The sequence below is a fragment of the Salvelinus sp. IW2-2015 genome, linkage group LG25 (assembly GCF_002910315.2).
Source record: "Salvelinus sp. IW2-2015 linkage group LG25, ASM291031v2, whole genome shotgun sequence".
Lineage (NCBI taxonomy): Eukaryota > Metazoa > Chordata > Actinopteri > Salmoniformes > Salmonidae > Salvelinus > Salvelinus sp. IW2-2015.
Genome location: NC_036865.1, coordinates 6,823,093 through 6,846,002, shown reverse-complemented (window position 1 = coordinate 6,846,002; position 22,910 = coordinate 6,823,093). Strand labels below are relative to the sequence as shown.

Sequence of the window (22,910 nt, the reverse complement as noted above, 5' to 3'; positions counted from 1 at the left end):
TATCATTCAAATATGWCTAACCATATCATGAAAGCTACAATCAAAGTCTAGGAGGAAGGGTAGGCCAGRCGATAGAGATGAGTCTTCAGGCCTGCTTTAAAAGCTCCAACAGTCTGAACAGCCCTGAGATTAATGAAGTTCCAWAGGCGTGGTGCGTTGGAAGAAAAGGCACAGTCCCCCATTGTGCACGCCTGGTCCTGGGGGCATGGAGGAGTTTGTCGTCACTTGAACATAGGGTGCGTGGATGTTCACAGGGGGAGAGTAAGTCTGACAGTAGGCGAGGAGGATAATTGTTTTTTACCCCTTTTTCATGGTATGCAATTGATGGTTGCAGTCTTGTCCAATTGCTGCTACTCCTGTGCGGACTCAGGAGAGGCAAAGGTCAAGAGCCACAATGCGCACTTAACCCAGCCGCACCAATGTGTCACAYGAMTCACTAGAGCGCAATAGGACAAGGACATCCCAGCCGGCCAAACCCTCCCCTTACCCGGATGACGCTGGGCCAATTGTGCGCSGCCTCATGGGTCTCCCGGTCAGCAAGCTGCGACATAGCCTGGAATCGAACCTGGATCCGCTATTTGAGGAACAGGTAGCCAAAAGAGATCAGCAAGGATGGYGGGATGTGGGAAGACTTCTTTGTTTGCGTCAGATTGCATGCAGGCCCCCAAGTACAACACTGCTATAATCGATTCTGGAGAAAATGTATGCATGGATTAGCTCTTCTGCGTCAATAAAAAGTGCTTCCCAAGTGGAAGGAAGCCGATTGTTTTCATCTGTAGCCCAATTAAATCAGCCAAAACAAGCTCAATAACTCAATGAATGCACACACTGCTATTGAKTATGAACTTCCTTTTATTGTGAATACATTTTCACAATGTAGTTTTCTCTTGAACATTTATTGAACAAGGATGTTTTGCTTCAACATTTATATGAATATTTAGGACTATTGAAGAGTAACCTAATGTTTTGTTCAAACAAATGTCAAACAATAGCTTAAATTGACACCGTACGCATGCTTTTGTGAAAAAAAAGTCAAACAATAATCACACCTTGTGCATGTTTTGTGAAAAAGCGTTCTACAATTAGGCTTCTTTGCCCTTGAACAATACATTTTTTTTAATTATGTTTTTTTTTAGCATTTAAGCCTATTAATTTGAAAAGCCTTAGGATTAAGCTTGCAAAGGAAGGGTATATTACTGATATTTTTTTAAGTTTACCAGTAAACTACCAGAATTTTGGTAACTTAAGTTTTGGGGAGAATTTATCATAAGACAACTAGTGGCCTTTTTGGGTACTTCAGATTATCACAGGTGTCTGTAATTATCTCTGGCCCTCAGTGTGTCCTTATCACATGTAAAATAATAAAATAAAATAATTGTTAAARATTATCCTAAATATAGTGAATACCATTGGGCTTTAATATAAGGTTTTCAGAATTAAATATTGTTTATATTTTTTTTTACACACTTTTATTTATTTTACTATATCAATATGTATTTGTTGTTAATGTTTTGCCACCAAACTGGTGGCAGTTGATTAATTATGCTATTTTATTTTTAACCATATGGTCTATCCACTAGAAACTCGTGGACAATATGGACACAGTAATAAAACATTTATACTATACTACAAATATACTATATATTAATTTTTACAAAGTTTTTCAATTATAAATGAACAAAATTACAATGAATTACCAAAATGAATGAATTTTTCGGTAACTTTGCTAAATTACCGGTAGCTTTGCAACCCTATCATTTTGCCGAAASAAAACAAAATGTGAAACAATAAATGGACATCTTGTAGGCCGACTGCCTGTGTCGGTTAATAGCCTATACCAGCATATGAATGAAATCTAATTAAACAAATAATAGGTTTAGAAAATAAWTAGACTATAACAAAACATAAAGTTTAGAAAATCTAAGTACCCACTGTCCAGTTATGAGGCTATAATTGCCTACTTTGTCTTTTGAAGGTGCGTTCACTCGATGCACTAGATGCTGGAATGCGCTTGTTACTAGAATTGTCTTTGCAAGAGACCYGAATTGAGGGAAGGTGCATTTCTGGTTCTCCCAGAAAGCAAGCAAAATGTTCTGCCCAAGTTCCCAAAAGCATTTGGAGCTTGGCGTGTATTTGGCGCTTGGCCTACAGTTAGACCCTAAAGCTTAGGCGTACGCACTGACAGATAAAACATGATCAAAGAAAAACCTCAATGTAGCCTATATGAATTGCAGAAGAATGATACATTTATGGATTTTTTTAGGCATTGTTTTCTCAATATTTTATATCCTCGCGGATATAACCGCGTGGACTGCAGGTTGTGTACCACTAGTGTGTGCACAGTATGTCTGTATGCGCGTGTGCGCGTGTGTATTCACGTGTGTGTTTGCTAACTATGGTCCCAATAGTTAGTGGTGTTACGCTATGGTGTTTGCTAACTATGGTCCCCATACACAAAGTTATCTTTATTCTGTTTCCTATGTTTATTTGTATACAGTAGCTGTTAAACTCAATTTATGCTTGGAAGCACCCATGCATTTACTTAGAGGAAGTAGGAAACCAACTCTGTGGCATTGAGCCTCTTGTAAAATGGCTGAGCATTGCCAGAGCTTTGGAATGTTGGTTTGTTGTTGAGGAGGGGACACTTTCAAAGTGTACTGTCTTGTCAGCAGGCATTATGAAAACAAATAGTTAAACATCAGCGTGAGAGCATAAACGTTCCTAATGAGGCCCTTGGGAAGCGTTAGGTACAGAGAGCTCTACAATAGTGCAGTGCTACGTGTGGATTTAGGTCATTACTTTGTGTTGTGCCCCTGTCTCGCCCTCCAAGCTCCCAGCTCCCTCTCATAGTTATGATTTAGTGTGAGGATGACTTTACTAAAAAAYAAAAATCTATCAAATCATCAAACCACCCATAAGCTGATGGACAGTTTGTCCAGCTCCAGCTCCAGCAATCTGTTTATCCGGGTCTCAGTTGAGCTCTGTGTAGCAGATATGGAAGAGTTTACGATCTAGCTGCCACTTTGTTATTTAAGCCCTCAGTGGTGAGTTTGCCTTGCTCAGGCAGCAGGGAGGAGAAGGGGAGAGGAAGMGAGGAAAGAGGGAGGGGGAGGAGAGGGGGAGAGTACAGACCGAGAGGGGGAAAGAGCTGGGAGAGGAAGAGAGGAGAAGATGGGGAGATATATTTCCCAATGTACAGTATGTGTGGGTTGGCCTGTTCACCAATGATGTAACTGTCCTCTGCACACTATTCATGTCTCAGTCTCTCACACATAGACTTGCACATGGGCAGCAGGTAGCACATGGGCAGCAGGTAGCACAGGGGTGGCAGGTAGCACAGGGGCGGCAGAGAGCACAGGGGCGGCAGGGAGCACAGGGGCGGCAGTGAGCACAGGGGCGGCAGAGCACAGCATCCAGGGAAATGGATTGCTGTCATACCTTGTCCATAGACTGCTTACAGGGTAAGGAAACCAACAGGTCATTTTGTAATTTGGGTGAACAATCACTTTAATCCTAATCTTAATGAACACACACACACACACACACTTCCTCTGCAGTTACATTTACATGGATTTTATTACTTTATTTCATTATTGTCATGAATGAATTGTCCTCTTTGCCATCATCAAATCTTTAAGTAATCATCATCATGTCATTATCATCATAATATGTTTCAAGGCTTTCTTCTCCTGTTTTCTCTTTCCTAGAAATGAAAGACAAGCAAGCTGCTTGCAATGGAGACATCAGACTGGCTGATATTGGATTAAGCTCAGAGGGTTTCTATTTAGGACCTGACTGAAGAGTTGATGCACTACTTTGTGGTTGTGTCCCTTGGAAGGAACGCTGCTGTTATAGGGAGGGAGAGCTGTGTTCTATTTCTTCCTGTGGTGTTGGAGACAACCGAGGCTGTAGCAGCAGCAACCCTGGGTTGCCCATGCTATCATAGGATTATTCAACATCACTGCACTGGATTTGACTCACACAGTGCTCACTTTAACAGTCCCTCTGATGTACAGTGTGGTATAATTGTCTATTTGGGCATTGCTAAGGGAGCTAAACGAAGGAAGAGGAACGAATAATGAATCTATGTTAGGGTTGCAAAGGGAGAGTATAATACTGTTAACTTTAGAAGTTTACCAGTAAACTTCCAGAATTTTCAATACATGCAAAATATATAAAACAATAAAATAAGATGATTTTGAAATAAACCATTTAATGGCAATGCTAAAACATTATCCTAAATATAACCCATACATTTAGTGAATACAGTTCGTGTTTAATATGAGAGTTTCAGCATGAAATATCCTTCAGATTTTTACACACTTTTATTTATTTTGCTATGTCAATATGTCTTTGTTGTAAATGTTTTTGTGGTGGCAGTTCTGAAAACAGTAAATAGTAGGAGTAGTTGCAGAGTTAATTAGGCTATTTTCTCTTGAGCCATATGGTCTATCCACTAGAAACTAATGYACACCAGTGTAAAGATTAAGAAAATATGATTAATAAACTTTTTTTATTATTCAAGTACAAATTACGAAAGTTACCATAGATTGTCATAGATTACCCGTTAATTGCCTAAATTGCTGAACATTCCGGTAATTTGGTAAATTACCGGTGGTTTTGCAACCCTAATCTAGCTACAGTACATCTAGCTACATCTATCTCGACCTAGACGGATGTTTTGCTCAGTGGTAAAGGGTACAGAAGTAGCCTAGGTCATTCATAAGATGTTCGCCTGCAGGGTAAAGCATACTGTATTTCAGCGCAAGCTTTTACTCAAATCCCAAAAGCCTCTCAGGTTCTTGTCTCTGCTCCAGCCGATGAAATCACGATCAGTGTTTAAAGCTTTATGCTAACAGCCCTGCAAAAAAAAAGTGTGATGGCTGCGCACTTAAAAGATGTCTCATAAAGTTTGCTTAATTTTTCAACTGTGTTATTACTTTCACTGCATCAGGGAAATGTCTGTGTACACTATCCCTAATTCAGTGAAAATCATTTTTAAAATCTAAAAACAAAGTGAGCTTTATGTGACATCTTTCTGAGTGCGAACCCATCACAGTTTTCTGCTTATCTGAATTGACATGTTTTACGCACCAACCAAACATCTGGAAGGACGTGATAGTCCCCCTTTGATTAGCTAAAAGCGCTGCGAAACACCCAGGAGTTTGGGCTCTCTCTCACAGCTCTCGACTCCCCCTCCATTCTACCACTCCACACAGAATGCCATCATCTCAGTCAAAGAGTTCAACATTGAATTTAGAGCCCTTRGGAATCCCCATCAGAAATGAGTGGTGAGCAAAATGAAGAGATTGAAGCAATCGGTGTTTCATTATTTATTTCCTCGCAGAGAGTGTCGTTGAGGCAAAGTCATTGAGAAAAGTTGATTCAGGGAATTAGAACAGTGTTCAGCTCTTTACCTTTTATGTTCTTTACCTTCATGTGAAGATACGAGACTTTGAAAGCCGCCAAGCTGTAGATAAGAATCTAGAGACCTTTTCACACTACTGAGCCAAACTGACCCGAGACAAACTGAACTAAGCTGGCCGGGGTACACATCCARCCACCATACTTGCTGAACCATGCTGAAAAGGAACATTTTAAAGAAGATGTCCAAGCCAGCACAGTTGGGTTCGGATCAGCACGATAGTGTGAAAAGGGTAAAGGTTTCTAAAATATTAGTGTCGTCATGTCTATGGGATTCAGAGCTATGGTACTGAAAGAATTCAAAGAAACACAACAGCAAGAGACAAGTAAGATGAGTAATTTGAGGGTATTGGGGGAAAAAAAGCCACAGGGAACTATATTTCATGTCGCTGAATAAATATTTCCTGCACATCCTCTGTTCAGAGGCGCTGTCAAGGATTATTCTCTGGCACATCAGAGTGCACTCAGCAACTAATCATTTTTACTGTGGAAGATTTAAGTGCCTTCTCTTGCCTGTCACTTATAATTTGAATGTCAACTGTCAAACACCCATGGCATAGTATTGTTCCTAAGTCGGATTTGAAAAGTCGTGTTTTTTGGGGGAAACCGCGGCTGTTTTTTTTCAGCTCAACACAGAACGCTGCTCAATGAAATAGTGGAGCAAAGCAGTCAATTGTCTGAGGTGCCACATGGAAATGTGGATTTTACGGAAATTATTATGCATTAGTAATTAAAAATACATTTGGCTTTGTGCTGAGAAATACAGTATTTCTATGGAGATAGCGGTTTTTGCCTCGCAATACTTTATAATCTGCTGTCATTGTCATGTATGTATTCTATTTATAACCAGGGATGTGCCATTCAAATAGAAATCRTCCTTACAAAGGAGACATGCTCCAAATGCCAATCACCAAAGCATGTAACGACCACAGCTCTAAGTCGTTGTAACAGCACTATTTTAAGTTTCACAATTCTAAGTGTTTCTTGAATTGAGTAGTTCTTGCGTGGTTACACGCACGCACACACGCACGCACGCGCGCACGCGCACACACACGCACACACGCACACACACACACACACACGGAAACTCATGCAGTAGATCTGTCTTCTTCTTTCCTCCAGCGAGGTCGTCCTCTCCAACATCAACCACAGCCTGTCTGGCATCTGGGAGTGCCAGGTGACCAGTTCCCGTGGCAACAGGTCCAGACAGATGGAGATCCTTGTGTTGGAGACGTCAGCACCCTACTGCTCAGCAGACAGGGTCAACAGCAACAAGGGGGACTTCAGGTGGGTGCTCTAACCAGACCAAAAACAAAGACTAAATTAAGACTGAATGACAAGGTCAAAGGTCAACTACAGTGCAACGAGGTAGCCTAAAACATGCCTGACCTCATGTTGGCAGTCAAGAAGTCAGTGTTTTGAGAATGTGCAATGTGAAAGCCCAATGGTTCGCTAAACTCAGCTCTGCTCAAGTAGGAAGCGACTGTAGAATATTAGATAACAAAGAAAGTAAACAGTCAAATGAAAACAAAATCCATGGAATGTAAGTACTGTTTAGCTAGCAGTTATCCCCACGCATTAGGAATCCATGTGTTTCATATCAATCACCAAAATGCTAATAAATCTGTACCCCAGCTTTATACTGTAGCTTTCTATAAAACATTCCAATTAGGGGTTTACCATTTTGGAACTGTTCAACTGMTTCCATTGCGTCAGGCAATCTCAATCAAGCACATTAATGATGGCAAATAATATTTGAACCCAGGTCTGCTTGCCACCTCTCCCTCTGTCTCTGTCCCTGTCCCTGTCCATCTGGAAGTCTTGAGAAGTTGTCTGCTTTTCTCCCTTCAGTCTTGTTTCCATGTATGCTCCATTGTTGCCATGAACTGCTCCTGTACTTTTACAACCCACTTCAGCGAGCAGAGAGGCTTTGTTTCTGCTAAGCAGTGGTGTAATGGGCTGGAAAATGAGACCCTTTTTTTATCGGGGGGGGGGGATTAGTGCCATAGATTACGAAGTAGCCGGTGCCATGATGACAGGGGGAGAAAGCAGGACAGGTTCCTCTGAACATAACAACAGATGTATCCTCAGACTTCCCTCAATTTACTCCCTTTTGTTTTCACYTTATGAAAAATTGCCAAAATGACATTGTTGAAATGAAACAAGCTTGTTTTCATTGGTGTTTTTGAGGGTATTTTCAGGGAGATATAGACTACAGTAAGATGTACTGTATATGTAATATCCAGTGCCATTATGTTTGTTTACATGTCATGCAGATCAACAATCAACAATAAATGATACCTTAGTAATGCGACATAATAACAAGGCAACGTGTCACATCTATGTAGTGTAGTCAGGAAATCAAGGCTTATTGTTGATCACGGTGACAAAGACATTGCTACCATATCTTGTGACAGGTGGCCAAAGACCCTGGCAGGGATACTGGCCTTCCTGCCCTGTGCTCCATCCACATTTGGCTATGCCCTCCACCCTTCTGGTGCCGCTTCACACCACCGCACTCAGAGGGAGAAGAAGGCCTGGCGACGCTGTGACCGGGCAGGCCGGTGGGCAGAGGATGACTATACCCAGTGCCCATATGCCAGCYAGGTGACTCGCATACTGCATGAGCTCACCCAGGTAGGACATTTTTCTCACTAGCAGAGACAACGCGAGACAAGGGGGTCTAAAACGGAATAATCTGAATCATTAACTATTTTTATTTGAGGTAATATCTGGCTTGATTAATACCCATAGGAAGACATACAAACTGTTATTTTATAACACATATGAAATGCATCTGTGTAAATCCAAGTGATCTAGCCTCTTCTAACCCAATCACTGTTCTATTACCAGATGACCATCAACACCAGCAATGCCCAGCCGTTAGCCCAGCAGTTGGTAGCCTTCACCAGCAGGGCGGGGGACTTCAGCGATGTGATGGATGTCATCTTTGTCACACACCTGGTGAGAAGGTGACTCGCCTGGTGACCGCGTAAGAAGTACGTATGATAGCAGGACTTAGCCGCTGTTCACACACAGCGCGCGCGCGCGGCACGCACACACGCACGCACGCACAGAAGAATGCACACACACACACACACACACACACACACACACACACACACACACACACACACACACACACACACACACACACACACACAGATTTACCCTCAGCCTCCATGCAGCAGTAATTGTTTTGCTAAATCAACAGTTCTCCGCATATTGTAAGAGGAATTGCAAATTTGACTAATCACTCACTTATATCTGCATAGCAGTCAAACAGTACAAAAAGAGGGCTTGCAATTCACAACCAATCTCCACACATTTAACGCATAATATAGTTCAATCAAGTCACACGTCAACAAACTTTGTCCCTCATCAATGCATTTTCCGGAGAAATTGGACAAAAGCATTGCATATTGCCATGTACAATGTCAGAATTCCTCTGGCAAAATCAAGCATTTTTGCCCCGCAAATGTCATAAAATAATCCCTGGGAAATTCTGGAGAGACTGAATAAAGGAACCCCAAACTGTTTTCTTTGGACGAGCCGTTTATAGTCCAATGAAAGGCACATATGATGTCTCTTTTTGCCCCGGTAGCTGGCTAGTCTACTTGACTCCAGCTCCATAAATGCTAGACTTTGGGTGCTAATTTCRCTGAGATGTCATCAGTGAGGCAATTTGGTAACATGCAATTTGAGGGGAAACTATARATATTGTTAGCTGCTATTCCTGACCTGGTATTATTTAAGCCTGTGAGATGTGAGTGCTTTTCAGTGTTTTGAAAGCAGGGATTTGCCAAATTCTGAGGAGTGATTTGCAAGAATAGACCTGAAACTGTTCAGATGACAGCTTAAATCAGGGGTGTCAAACTCATTCCATGGAGYGCCTAGTGTCTGCTGMTTTTTTCCTTTCAGGTGAGGGCAGTTCCTTACTAATTAGTGACCTTAAMTCATCAATCAAGTAAAAGGAGTGTAAACCCGCAGACACTCGGCCCTCCGTGGAATGAGTTTGACACATGTGGCTTAAATGGAGGGATCCGCAGGTTAACGGAACTCGGTTTGAGAAACCGTACATTACGCTAAATGTGCTCACCCTCTAGGAATAAAGGAGTCTTAGCCTGCCACCGTCCACGCTATACTAGCCTTCAAAATTAATTTGGAAAAGCTGTGCATTTTCGTTCATCCTTTTTTTCTTGCTTATGACAATCATGCACCTGAGAGCTAAATTYATGAAGAGGTAGTTCAGCTATCCCCCTAATCTATTCAAAATGTATTTCCTTTATACCAGGGGTCTTCAACCTTTTATTGCCCGGGGACCCCTGGTGAGGCAAACCGGAGACCGAGGGATCCTCATCATATGTTAGCCCCCCACCCCAAAAATCTATGTTAGCCCCCCAAAAATGTAACATCTTGTCTTATCATCAGGTGATGTAAAGAACATTTTAAAATGAATAGATTTCATAGATTTTGGTAGTCTATTRTGTTGTTCCTAGCGATATTCATAAAAACATTCAAAGTAAAAATGACAAAAAATGCACTTTTTCAACATTATTATTTGATATACAGTACCAGTCAAAAGTTTGGACACACCTACTCATTCAAGTGTTTTTCTTTATTTTGACTATTTTATACATTGTAGAATAATAGTGGAGACATTAAAACTATGAAATGACACATTTGGAATCAAGTAGTAACCAAAAAAGTGTTAAACAAATCAAAATATATTTAATATTTYAGATTCGTCAAATAGTCACCCTTTGCCTTGGTGACAGCTTTGCACACTCTTAGTATTCTCTCAACCAGCTTCACCTGGAATGATTTTCCAACAGTCTTGAAGGAGTTCCCACATATGCTGAGCACTTGTTGGCTGCTTTTCCTTCACTCTGCGGTCCAACTCATCCAGAACCATCTCAAWTGCGTTGAAGTCYGGTGATTGTGGAGGCCAGGTCATCTGATGAAGCACTCCATCACTCTCCTTCTTGGTCAAATAGCCCTTACACAGCCTGGAGGTGTGTTGGGTCATTGTCCTGTTGAAAAACAAATGATAGTCCCACTAAGTGCAAACCAAATGGGATGGCATATTGCTGCAGAATGCTGTGGTAGCTTTGCTGGTTGAGTGTGCCTTGAATTCAAAATAAATCCCTGACAGTGTCACCAGCAAAGCACCCCCACACCATCACACCTCCTCCTCCATGCTTCACAGTGGGAACCACACATGCAGAGACCATCCGTTCACCTACTCTGCGTCTCACAAAGACACAGCGGTTGGAACCAAAAATSTCAAATTTGGATTCATCAGATCAGTCTAATGTCCATTGCTCATGTTTCTTGGCCCAATCAAGTTTCATCTTATTATTGGTGTCCTTTAGTAGTGGTTTCTTTGCAGCAATTTGACCATGAAGGCCTAATTCACGCGGTCTCCTCTGAACAGTTGATGTTGAGGTTTGTCTGTTACTTGAACTCTGTGAAGCATTTGTTTGGGCTGCATTCTGAGGTGCAGTTATTTGKCGATTTCTGAGGCTGGTACCTCTAATGAACTTATCCTCTGCAGCACAGGTAACTCTGGGTCCTCCTTTCCTGTAGCGGAACTCATTAGTGCTAGTTTCATCATAGCGCTTGATGGTTTTTGCGACTGCACTTGAAGAAACTTTAAAAGTTCTCGAAATGTTCCGCACTGACTGACCTTCATGTCTTAAAGTAATGATGGACTGTCATTTCTCTTTGCTTATTTGAGCTGTTCTTGCCATAATATGGACTTGGTCTTTTACCAAATAGGGCTATCTTCTGTATACCAACCCTACCTTGTCACATCACAACTGATTGGCTCAAACGCATTAAGAAGGAAAGAAATTCCAGAAATACAATTTTAACCATGCGCATCTGTTAATTGAAATGCATTCCATTTGATTACTTCATGAAGCTGGTTGAGATAATGCCAATAGTGTGCAAAGCTGTCATCAAGGCAAAGGGTGGCTACTTTGAAGAATCTCAAATCTCAAATATATTTTGATTTGTTTAACACTTTTTTGGTTACTACATGATTCCATGTGTGTTATTTCATAGTTTTGATATCTTCACTATTATTCTACGATGTAGAAAATAGTTTTTTTTTAAAGAAAAAAAAACTGGAATGAGTAGGTGTGTCCAAACGTTTGACTGGTATTGTACATTTTCGCGGACCCCCTGCAGTAATTCTGCGGAGTCCCGGTTGAATACCCCTGCTTTATACGACTGAAGGCAACTATAGGGTCTGCACACAAATGAGGTCAGAGTAGTGTAGTGGAATTACATTTTTTATGTGAGAAGATCATTATTTMGAGCTCTCCTCAACACAGGGTCCTACTAGTAAACCTAACAATACTTGGATGTCCAGATACACCTTGATTAATGCCAACCCAATCTCTCCACAGAACAGTTAGAATAAAGAAACTGTGAATTTGATGTAAATAGTTCAACTGTCATCACAACTAAGTGATTATGCCCCATTGGAGCCGCTAATCGAAAGACAATCTTTATATAATGAATACYGTCACCATCACCACCCTCATCATTTCATTTCCTCAATCCCGTAGCTAGGGGACTATATCTCTGACATAGCCAGTAACATGATGRTGGTGGAGGAACACATCCTGTGGATGGCTCAGAACGAGGCCAGGGCATGTACACGCATTGTCCAGTGTGTGGAGCGCATCGCCGACCTGGCTCTCACCATAGACACGCAGGTCATATCAAAGGTAGGTAAACAAACATCAAATGCACACAAACGTCGATAAACTAACTGGTCACTCTTTAAACCCCTTAAAAGGATAACTTCTAAAGTGTTACTAAGGTTGGTTTTGGAATCAAAGCTTAAGGGAGGTCAAAAAGTATTGGGACAGGGACTTTTTTGTTGTTGCTGCTGTTTTGGCTCTGTACTCCAGCACTTTGGATTTGAAATCATACAATGACTGTGAGTTTAAAGTGCAGACCCCATTTTAGGGGACCAAAAGAGAAATTCACTGATATGTGTATTAAAAGTAGTAATAAGTGAAGTAGTTGGTCCCATATTCACGGCACAGAATGACTACATCAAGCGTGTGTCTCTACACATATTTGCTTTGGTTATGTTTCAGATCATTTTGTGCCCAATAGAAATGAATGATAAATATTGTTGTGATGACAGARGCTGGGAGATGAAAAGCAAGTGCAGGGAGTGAATATTTAATAAATAACGGACATGAAATAAAACATGGACAGCGTCTGGACAAGGGGAATAAAACAACATTAGTGCAGACACGGGGAAGAAACTGAGGAAATGACAGATATAGGGGAGGCGATCAATATGGTAATAGAGTCTAGGTGAGTCCCATGATGCGCTTATGCGCGCAACGTTGGTGACAAGTGTGCGTAATGATGGGCCGCCGCCGCCTGGCGCCAGAGAGCACTAGAGAGGGGGAGCGGGAGCAMGCGTGACAAATGTATTGTGTCATTATGGAGTCACTTTTATTGTAAATAAYAATATAATATATTTCTAAACACTTCTACATTAATGTGGATGCCACCATGATCATGGATAATCCTGAGTGAATTGTGAATAATAARAAGTGAAAAAGTTACAGACACAGAAATATCATACCCCAAGACATGCTAGCCACTCACCATTAAAACAACTGGGAAGGTTAGCATTTTTTGGGGGGGGGTATGATATTTGTGAGTCTGTAACTTTCTCACTCAAGAATCATTTGTAAACGGTTCACCCGATATTAATGAAAATACCCTAAAATTAAAGCTTACAGCCTGCACTTTAACCTCATAGTCATTGTTTCATTTCAAATCCAAAGTGCGGTATCATTTTATATCCAAAGTCAGCTCAAAATAAAATATTTTGGAACTCACTGTAGTTCAGGCCTGGGCAAAGGCCGGCCCGGGGGCCATATGCGGCCCGCAACCTGACTCAATACGGCCCACGAAATCATGCTCAGATCACATAAAGAATTTGCGATAGTAAAGTTTTGCGTAACGTATTTGTTATTCTAATTAAAAGCCCAATGAATACTCGCCTTTGTGTAATGATTTAACTCCCACCACTTGCGGGACATTTGTTTTGAAGGCATATATAAATAACTGCACGAGGACAGACAGTGACTGACAGGCTGACAGACACGTCACAGTTACAAATAGTAGCTAGCTACAAATTAGTTTTTCAAAGATTTCAAAGTTAAGGAAAGTWGACAATGAATGTAGGTTGTTCCAGCACGAGTGGACATTGAAATATTTATMTATTGAGGRATCAGGGAAAGCTGTGTGCTTAGTGTGCAAAGAGWGCATCGCTGTCTTGAAAGACTYCAACTTGTCCRGACACTTCCAGARGAAGCATACAGAGAAATATAGGAATATGTCTTCTGAGCAGAGGGCAAGTGCATCGAAAGAATTGCTTTCTCAGTTGCAAAAGCAGCAAGGTCTTTTCACAAAACTGCATTCAGCAAACGATGGAATTGCGAGAGCTAGCTATGTACTGTCCCACAAAATTGCTAAACATACCAAGCCATTCGCTYYGGGCGAATTCATGAAAGAATGTTTAATMGACTCTGCACCAATACTTTGCCCCGACAAGAAAGCTGTTTGGAAATGTTTCCCTGTCAAGACGAACAGTAACATGGCGTGTTGAGGGCATCYCAGAGAATATGGAACAACAGTTGAAAGACAAGGTAAAGGATTTTACCTATTTCTCCGTGTACCTGGATGAGAGCAGTGATGCACGTGACACGGCGCAATTGTTGATGTTCTTACGAGGCATAACCGCAGTCAATGAAGAGCACAACCACAGGGAAATATTTATTGGAGGAYGTTAATAAGTGTGTGGCAAAACTGGGACTGAGTTTTGAAAAGTTATCCAGTGTGACCACTGATGGGCGCCCAAACTTGACAAGAAAAAATGTTGGCCTTTTGAAAAGGATACAAGATCAAATAGCTGAGCTGAACCCAGATCAGAATTTTTTRRCCTGCATGCATTATTCATCAGGAGATACTCTGTAAATGTGTTCTGAAAATTAGCCATGTTGTGGATACAGTCACTAAAGTGGTAAACTTCATAAGAGCTAKATCTTTAAACCACAGGCAGTTTGTCTCACTGTGGGAAGAGACAGAGTCGTGTCATGCAGATCTCCCATACCACAAAAACGTGAGATGTCTGAATTTGGGGAAGGTGCTTAAAAGGGTGTTGGACCGGAAATCGGAGATTGCTGAGTTGAATGGTTGGCTGATTTTGCCTTTACCGTGGACATCATGGCCCTCATGAATGAAATTAATTCCAAACTACAAGGGAAGGGCCTTTTTGCACATCAGATGAACGGCCTTGTCAAAGTCTTCAAGGGAAAATGACTCCTCTTGACCCGCCAAGTAGAAGCCAACAATCTCACCCACCTTCTGACACTACTAGTCTCTTCCCTATCAGATGACCAGCGGGAGAAGTACACATCGCTGCTGCGTGCTTTGAACGGTGAGTTTTCTTGTCGTTTTGAGGATTTCAAAGTGTTGGAAAATGACATGCTGTTGGTTTCCTCTCCTTTCACCTTCAATGTGGATAACGCTCCCACTGACCTGCAACTTGAGCTTATCGATCTTCAGTATGATGCAGTGATTGGAGAACTATTCAAAACAATGTCACTGACGAGGTTCTATGCATCTCTCGATGATTTTTTTTCTCCCAAAGATTAGGAGTCATGCTSAGAAAATGTTTGGAGGGTTTGGATCAACCTATTTATGTGAACAGACATTTTCAGTGATGAAATATAACAAGTCAAGGCACAGATCATCTCTTACTGACTCTCACATCTCAGCAATCCTGCACATAGCGACGTCAGAAACTATACCTGACTTCACTGCTCTAGTCAATGCCCATCAGAGACTTCACTCCTCAAACTGACTGAGTAATTTAAGTATAATGTTGAGCTCTCTCTCTTTCTTGTGTTTTTGTGCATACCAATTAACAAGAGTTCTGTCCGTGGTGCTGAATGCACAGTGTACTTTTCCATCTGTGTAGTTCATTGCATGTTTAATAATGAAAATACCTACCAAAAGGAAAACATGGATGTGGTTTATTTCTGTGCATGTTAAAAAAGTAAAATAAGTAGCACATGATTTACAGTAGATATATCTGTCAACACAGTCATACACATGATGTACAGTTGAAGTCAGAAGTTTACATACACCTTAGCCAAATACATTTAAACTCAGTTTTTCACAATTCCTGACATTTAATCCTAGTAAAAACTCCCTGCCTTAGGTCAGTTAGGATCACTTCTTTATTTTAAGAATGTGAAATGTCAGAATAATAGTAGAGAGCAATTATTAATTTCAGCTTTTATTTCTTTCATCACATTCCCAGTGGTTCAGAAGTTGACATACACTCAATTAGTATTTGGTAGCATTTGCCTTTAAATTGTTTAACGTGGGTCAAACGTTTTGGGTAGCCTTCCACAAGCTTCCACAATAAGTTGGGTGAATTTTGCCCATTCCTCCTGACAGAGCTGGTGCAACTGAGTCGCATTTGTAGGCCTTCTTGCTTCCCCACGCTTTTTCAGTTCTGCCACACATTTTCTATAGGATTGAGGTCAGGGCTTTGTGATGGCCACTCCAATACCTTGACTTTGTTGTCCTTAAGCAATTTTTTCCACAAGTTTTGAAGTATGCTTGGGTCATTGTCCATTTGGAAGATCCATTTGTGACCAAGCTTTAACTTCTTGACTGATGTCTTGAGATGTTGCTTCATATATCCACATAATTTTCCTACTTCATGATGCAATCTATTTGTGAAGTACACAAGTCCCTCCTGCAGCAAAGCACCCCCACAACATGATTCTGCACACCCGTGCTTCACGGTTGGGATGTTGTCTTTGTCTTGCAAGCCTCCCCCTTTTTCCTCCAAGCATAACGATGGTCATTAGTAGCCAAACAGTTATATTTTTGTTTTCATCAGACCAGAGGACATCTTCCAAAAAGTACAGATCTTTGTCCCCATGTGCAGTTGCAATCCGTAGTCTAGCTTTTTAATGGCGGTTTTGGAGCAGTGTCTTCTTCCTTGCTGAGCGGCCGTTCAGGTTACGTCGATATAGGACTCGTTTACTGTGGATATAGATACTTTTGTACCTGTTTCCTCCAGCATCTTCACAAAGGTCCTTTGCTGTTGTTCTGGCTTGATTTCACTTTTCGACACCAAAGTACGTTCATCTCTAGGAGACAGAACACGTCTCCTTCCTGAGCGGTATGATGACTGCGTGGTCCCATGGTGTTACACTTGCGTACTATTGTTTTGTACAGATGAATGTGGTACCTTCAGGCGTTTGGAAATTGGTCCAAGATGAACCAGACTTGTGGTTCAAAAAAAATCTGAGCTTGGCTGATTTCTTTTGATTTTCCAATGATGTCAAGCAAAGAGGCACTGAGTTTGAAGGTAGGCCTTGAAAACATCCACATGTACACCTCCAATTGACTCGAATGATGTCAATAAGCCTATCAGAAGCTTCTAAAGCCATGACATAATTTTCTGGAATTTTCCCATTTTCCTAAGTGAAATAATCTGTCTGTAAACAATTGTTGGAAAAATGACTTGTGTCATGCACAAAGTAGATGTCCTAATCGACTTGCCAAAACTATAGTTAGTTCACAAGAAATTTGTGGAGTGGTTGACAGACTWGTTTTAATGACTCCAACCTAAGTGTATGTAAACTTCCGACTTCAACTGTATAATTCTGGCCTGRGATGGCAAAAATATATTCTAATGTGACCCTCCATGGAAAACAATTGCCCAGGCCTGCTGTAGTTCATCATCCTTTTAGTCTCGCAGCTCAGCATGATCAGCAAATTTGTTTTGTTTTTCATCAACATCTATTTATCGATTCAGTGCAGAATGACACTTCAGAATGACACTTTCAAGGATCAGCCATTTATGTTCAGACCAGGAAGATAAACTCACTTACTCCCATTCTTCCTATCGCTCTGACTCCATCRAGGTGTCCCCAAACATAGCCATGGAGGCCTTTCTGATCAGGCCGTCTAACTTCCAGGGTCTTTCGTGTATGGCAGTACAGAGAGCCCCCCTYCCACCCTTCTCTGGTCAGAGGAACCAGGATGCCATCGGGGACACGCTGCTCAACTTCAAATGTCACACGGTCAACGGCGGCYGCTCCCCCGCCAGCCAACTCAGCAAGGTACAGTACATCGAAATAGAATGACTTGAAAATAAAGCACACATTGAAGGATGAACTTCCTGCTTTTACTCCATGGTTAATGGGTACAACATACKTTCAATATGGCTGCCGGTCCTCCTGTTACAGAACGTTGACTTGAATGAGAATCTCTCTTCTAGGAATGACATTTCTATGGTACCATAAGAGTTCATCAGAGATTGGACATTTAATTCTGTCCTAAAATTCTCTCTGTCTATMTTTTGTTTTCAGATAATGCAGCTTGTTATGGTCAAGATTCAAATGCACCCACTTCGGTGTAAGAATAATAGGGCAGTGCTCCTGCCTGGCAGACTTGTTGTTGTCTATTACTCTCCATAAGTTGACATCCTGTTTTGGTGCAGTGGCATGCTGTAGATCAGCCTGTGATAGGTTGCACTGTAAAGGGGGAAGGGTCAGGATTGGTGGGGTAGTTCTGGAGTCAGTGTATGTAGGCCACTCTCCTGTGATGGATACTGTGGCCTTGTGTCCCTGTCACACTAAATCACTGTTACTCCATCATACCTCCTGCTGGCCCGTCCCAAATGACAGATGCCACGTCAGCTACACTTTACAGTCTACATATGCAGACAGGGAAAAACACTCCTCTGGCATTGAAGTGGCATTGTTTTGCAATATTTCAGTAGGTAGTTATACACATCAGCTACTGTGTGCATGTGCGCGTGCTTGTGCTGGTGTGTGTGCATGTTTACTTTCGTGTCTGTGTGTTTCAGCATGTTTGTTGACTGTGTCCTCTTATGATTAGCTAATACTATCTACTGTGCGCAGCTATTATTTAGCTTGGTTGCAGTGCCCAGTGCAGCTTTTCAGCGATCTCAGATGGGACTAGCCATGGGGGAGAAAAGCAAGGCATTCCGTTGATGACTAAGCTGTTCCTTTGTGATGACCAGTGACAGAGGTCGATGAGCATGACTAGGCTTATCGAAGTGAGCCAATTCCAAACCAAACCTGTGTGGCTTGATAGACAGGGAGCGATTGTCATTGAGAAAGTGAGCTCTCAATGGGAATGTGACATTGTGAGCGGCACTCAGAGCAGCAGTGGGCCACTTAGGGTTGGGATGGAAATGCCGCCAGCCTTCTCTCTCTCTCAGCCCTATCTCTCTCTCTCTCTGAGCCCTATCTCTCACCCACTCTCTCTCTCTCTCTCAGCCCTATCTCTCTCTCTCATTGGCCTTGTCCTTGCTCTCCTCTGCTCTCCTCTGGGAGTACAACCCTACGACGTGACACTGCATATGCAAAGGCCCCTCCTATTACTACCGATCTCACACTCCCTCACAGGCCCTTTCTCACTGCACTGTAACAGGCGCCCTGGCAGCCCCTCACATCCACTGTTTAGAGGGTGCTTTTCCAGCCCAGTAATCAGCCTCAATTGCCATTTTTCATGTAGGCATCTGTTAGGATTGTTTTGTGCATAGGAATGCCATTTACGGGATTAGAATTAGAATCCTGGAGAAATCGGTTTACTGTTATTGGTTTTACTGTTATACACTTGTGGATAACAATGYCAGTCACACCAGCAATAACTGCAATATGCTTTTGCTACACGACAATATTTAGCTATTGCTACATGACAATTGTCRGTGGCTCTCACCAAATGAGTGCTGGACAGCTAGCTATCCTGATGTAGTGAACAGTTATGTTGGGATTCCCACGCTTTGAATTCCAATATGGTGGGTACTGGCACATYTCCCTAGGCAAGGCTTCTACCATTGGGGGGGCTATTCAACTTCTGCCTGTAGTGCCTCCCGGTGGCTGGAGGTGTAGGTGCAGGGCTGCCGCAGGGCTCAGTGGTTCCCTTTGTCCTTGTTTCACCCACAGACAGAAAGAAACGAAAGATGCAAAGCGGAAGCCTGACTCCACCGCTCGTCACTTTGACTGGGAAGACGGCGTGTGGATTTAGAGAGCGAATCCATTCAGGCCACACACACTCACTCACATACACGCACACACGCATATGCACACACGCACACACAAACACACGTACACAAACACACACACACTAATCTTCCACTCACACTCTCACTAGAACTGACTCAGACATGCAGCATCCCTCAGGAGGAGAGGCTACTTCCACAAATATCACCGCTCCCGTCTCTTCTTTCCCCAGGATGGAACACTGCATGTTTGGGGGAATTTCTCACCTCCTCTCTGTGCTGTTGTTCCTTCAGTGTATTCTGTGCGACTGATGATCTTTACCATTTAGCATTTAAGCCGTAGTGCTGTTTTAGCCCCCACTCGCAGAGTATCTGATCTCTATCTCTCTGGCTGTGTCTCATGCCTGGTTGTGCTGTGCTAGGTTAAACTGAGCTACTGCACAGAACATATGGTCACGCTGTGCCCACACACAGCCAAACGGGTGGCATTGCGCACATACACACACCCACACACAAACGCTTACATGTGCAACCACGATCACCATGCATGTACACACACACACACACGCACGCACGCACGCACGCACGCACGCACGCACGCACGCACACACACACACACACACACACACTCAAACACACACATACACTAGATGCCAGACCTCAGCCATTCAACACATATGTTTTTAAATGTCTGGCTGGTAGCTAATTGGATGGGATAACAGTGAAATATAAGGAATCTGGTTTGTGGATTTCCTCAAAAGAATTTCACTGAACGACCACACACTCTCCCTCAACAGTGCCAAGCTGCACAGTCACTTCAAACAAAATGTATAATAACAGAATATCAGGGGCATCATAGAGTCTGCCAGTAAACTGCTGTATTATTTAGTTTAATTTAACACATTTTGCATGCCTATTAATAAAGATTAGTTCTAGAGAGGAGAAGCATTCTCATGGGTGTGAAATACAGCTAATMATGCCTTTGATAAGATCACCTGAGTTTAACTCTACTCTACGTCGTTCATATTATCACCTACTTATCATCCAAGCAGATTCTCTTTCAGTACCATCTGGTAAACATTATTAATCTCATCTGATATAATTGCCCAGAGCCTTTTTCATATATTTTTTTTTTACGTCGTCTTAAGTTAAGCCAAAAGATTTTTAAGTTCAAAGTCTGACAATTAGCCATCTATGCCGACATTTAGCACCAAATCGCACACTCGTGCGTAAAATAACAGTTTTGAATAATGCGACACTGCAATTAATCCAAAATGTGCTTGGAATGCAAAACAACAAAACAGTTGAGGGATTTGCTTTGAGTGAGTATAGCTACAGTGTAAAAACGTACTTATCTGCAAATTATGCTATTTCTCTCTTGAAATGGTACCAAAATGGGAAAACTCGTCAAAGGTAAGCAATGTCCCAAAAGATTTCTGTTAAGTATTAGTTTGCCTTGCATTTTCTTAGTGTTTCATTTAAATTAAATCATTAATAGAGCAGTTTCAAGATATCACGCCTCTAAGTGTTTTTATGSACTGTGAGGGTGTGATTAAAAATGTCTGCTAGAGTCACAGTCATGTCTTAAAAGCTAACTGAATAGCTAAGACCACAGGGGGTGCCAGTGATACCCTTCAGTAGAGGTATCGGCCAGTTAGGACAATATTTACCGGTCACTTCTCTCCCCCTTGCTCATTAAGCCCTAATTAATTAGAGAGGGCCTGTGGCTGAGCTAGTGGGATATGCTAACCTCTCTGTTTAGATAGCATTCCTGCTCCATAGAGCTTTAGTGCTTTTTAATTATGCTGCTGTTAGCTGTTAGCCGCTAAACAGTCACCATGCAGGTTAGAGCTGCTGCTACCTCATCTGGGGAACTGTTAGCGCTGGGAATACACAACCACAGGCAGGAAGACACAACCACCAAATATCTCATGCGACAAGTGCTCAGAGACAAATTTAACTGACACAACCTACTTTTTGAACACAGATGCAGTACTTCCCTGATAGTGATTTACAATATAATAATGAAATCCATTTAATATGCGCTTTTATCCAAAGCGACTTGTGAGTGCATACATTTAAGCATGTGACCCAGTGGAAATTGAACTCACAACCCTGGTATTGTTAGTGGCACGCTCTTATCAACTGAGCCAAACAGGACCACACAGCTTCTCTGAATTCCACGTGTCTAAATATACTCTTAATCYTTCCATCATAATGTAGATACAGACTAGGAGTGCTGTTGAGAATTCTGTGCACAAAGCAATGGAGGAATTAAGCCATTTAAGTGGGTATCGACAGAGTGAAGGCTATTCATTAGCACGTTGACCTGTATTCTTTTAGACGAGGGGAAGCACAGAGAGGAAATCATGCAAATTCCCTCGCCCGATTCATACCCGAATTGCTCAAGGTTAATCGTATGTGTGCCGAATGCCATGTTTATGGCATTAACATTCGTCCATTATTTTCATTGGTTTCACATTGCAGATACTTACTTGTTCATATACTGCAAAACATACAACAAAACAACAATGGTTCTCCCTCTAAGCATTAGTTCTTTCCAGGATTAGGTCTCCAAAAACAATAGGCGCCTGGTGGATGCTGCATGTGAGATGTTGCGAACTCTAAACACTGGTGGAAACCCTCTCTACTTCCCTCTAATATAGAAGAGGGAGGGAGTGAGGTAGGGAAAGGAGGCAGGGAGGTGGGAGGGAAGGAGAAGAGGAAGCACAAAAAAGAAGACTGGAATTTAGGAAAGAAAAGAGGGAGAGCGAGAGACAGGGAAACGCGACCAGATTAAGAGAGGGATTGAAACATTCAGAAGCAAGACAAGGTAAAGGACAGAGGGATATAAAAAGAGAGGGAGACAGGATCTATTTTTATTTTATAAATGTCTTTTTAAACCTTATATTTAAAACTAGCAAGAATTTTCAGAAACAAAATTATTTTTTACAATGACGGCCTACTCCACAAAAGGCAAACAGGCTCCTGCGGAGACAAGGCCCTGGGATAAAGAATCAATAAATGTCATACAATATAAATATTAGGACAAATCACAACGAGAAGACACAACACTACCATACTCAACAGACACAGCACTACTTCAATAGAGAAAGGAGATGAGAAAGATAAATAGTTCCATCGACGCGATAGAAGATAGCCAGGTCACCGAGCATGTTTTTGGGGACGAGTTGATCGTCCATATTGTCACTATTCAACTTCGTCGTGAAACAGCCTCGAACAGGGACAGAGGAAATTGTTTCTCTTTGTGGCCTTTGGAGCCTAGTCGCTCTAGCTGCCTGGGCTTTGTGCAGCAGAGGAGATGGTCCCTGGCCTGATCCTTTGTCACGCCTGCTTCCCTGGGGGTCGGATATGCCACGCA

At 42.0% G+C, this 22,910-nt stretch overlaps 1 protein-coding gene across 1 annotated transcript in view; it reads left to right on the top strand.

The window, feature by feature from the left end:
• The window catches only part of LOC111951994 (adhesion G protein-coupled receptor A3-like), a 150,349-nt gene extending 130,509 nt beyond the window's left edge, over positions 1-19,840 (top strand). The window contains exons 8-13 of the mRNA XM_023970395.3: positions 6,547-6,711; positions 7,842-8,061; positions 8,278-8,388; positions 12,003-12,164; positions 17,421-17,618; positions 19,823-19,840. Coding sequence (XP_023826163.2) covers positions 6,547-6,711; positions 7,842-8,061; positions 8,278-8,388; positions 12,003-12,164; positions 17,421-17,618; positions 19,823-19,840 — 874 coding nt within the window. The remainder of the gene's footprint in view (positions 1-6,546; positions 6,712-7,841; positions 8,062-8,277; positions 8,389-12,002; positions 12,165-17,420; positions 17,619-19,822) is intronic.
• The last annotated feature ends 3,070 nt before the right edge of the window (positions 19,841-22,910 follow it).